At 45.9% G+C, this 1,518-nt stretch overlaps 1 protein-coding gene across 1 annotated transcript in view; it reads left to right on the top strand.

The window, feature by feature from the left end:
* Window positions 1-773, top strand: part of LOC119312759 — a 2,902-nt gene extending 2,129 nt beyond the window's left edge. Inside the window, exon 4 of the mRNA XM_037588516.1 lies at window positions 110-773. Within this exon, the coding sequence (XP_037444413.1) occupies window positions 110-466 (357 nt within the window). The 3' untranslated portion in view covers window positions 467-773. The remainder of the gene's footprint in view (window positions 1-109) is intronic.
* Window positions 774-1,518: the final 745 nt, after the last annotated feature.

Below are 1,518 nucleotides of genomic sequence, written 5' to 3'. Positions count from 1 at the left end.
TTAGTCTGTACATTTAGAGCAACTTGTTTTATCGCAAATGAAAAGGGATTCGTTTTTTCAATTCCAGGAAATCCAATTACATTCGTATGTTTTCCTCATGCAAATCTAGGTATGGGACCATGACACATGCGGATGGGACGACAATTATAACAGAAAGTTGGTATTCGCCGATAGAAAAAATCCTGAGTGGGAGATGGACTCGCACAGCTCCAAGAACTGGCTACTGAAGGAGCTCCAGATTGTTGGCTTCAGGCCGCTGGAACAGCAGTTTACATTTATAAGGGCCTTGCTGGAGCGAGCCCCCAACTTGCAGACGATTGTCCTGAAAGGAGACATAGAGTGCGTGTGGGATTGTGTCGCCCTCATAAGAGAGGCTTTATTTCCAAAGACTGAGGATGAGCAAGAAATGGTGGTGAGGCGAATCACAGACGGCAAACCCTCGCCCCGAGTGATCTTCTATGAATGATCCTGTTCTCTTCGGATCATCTTTGTTGTTTAAGCCGCAAGGACGGAGTTGTCTGTATGCGTCTTATGTGTTCATTCAGACAGTTGGATATGAGCCTGTGTAATGAATCCAGTGAGAGTGAGAGATTGGTATGTGCTAGGAAGTAGGAACTAAGGCTGGGTTTCATTTCGTGAGAAGCACAGCATGCATGCAAGTTCATGTTCAAGTTGAACTTCTGGTGCTAGCTAAGCTATATTCTTTCTTTCTTTTGGTTGGTTGCTTGCATGCTGGGAAAACCATTAATCCTGAACTTGTGATGCCTGCGCTATACTGTGTATATACTTGGTTCTCAACTACTCCCTCCGTCCCCCAATGAAAGACATTTTTGCGGTTAACATAGCTTGCAAAAACGTCTTATATTGTGGGACGGAGGACATAGCTTGCAAAAGCGTCTTCCATTGTGGGACGGAGGGAGTAGCCCACATCTTCTCTATAATATGCAATTTATCCAAATAGTTTTCAATGAATAAGCATGTTGTCTACATGCCTTATAGTTATGTTATTTACACTGTAAGTCTGCAAGGTGGGTCATTTGTAATGTTTTCTATGTTAATCAAACACTTTTCTATGATTGGCAGTAGTGCGAAAGCCTTGAAGTTCTTTTTATTTTTGGCATGCTCAAAGCCCTGGAGGTTGTCAGGGCAAGTAAGAAAGTAGGCGATGGACAAGCCCTAGCCCCAACCGTTCATCTACCCCTCTCGACGCCGCTCCGAATCGGGGGAGAGGGGGGGTTGCTTTGGATCTTTTTTTTTTGGCTCAAAGCCCTGAAGGTTGGCAGGGCAAGTCAGAAAAATGTTTGGGCCATAGCTAGGTAGCGAATCATTTTCTAGAGACAGGCAACTAAGCATGCAACGGACAAGCCCCAGCTCCACCCGTTTGTCTACCCCTCTGGACGCCGCCAGGTGGCGCGGGGAGTTCCGAATCGGGGGGCGGGTGGGGGCGCTGCTTTGGAACTTCTTCTTTTTTGGCATGCTTAAAGCCCTGAAGGCTTTCAGGGCAAGTAAGAAAATGTT

This window comes from Triticum dicoccoides, chromosome 5B, assembly GCF_002162155.2.
Source record: "Triticum dicoccoides isolate Atlit2015 ecotype Zavitan chromosome 5B, WEW_v2.0, whole genome shotgun sequence".
Classification (NCBI taxonomy): domain Eukaryota; kingdom Viridiplantae; phylum Streptophyta; class Magnoliopsida; order Poales; family Poaceae; genus Triticum; species Triticum dicoccoides.
This window is presented reverse-complemented; position numbering and strand designations above follow the sequence as displayed.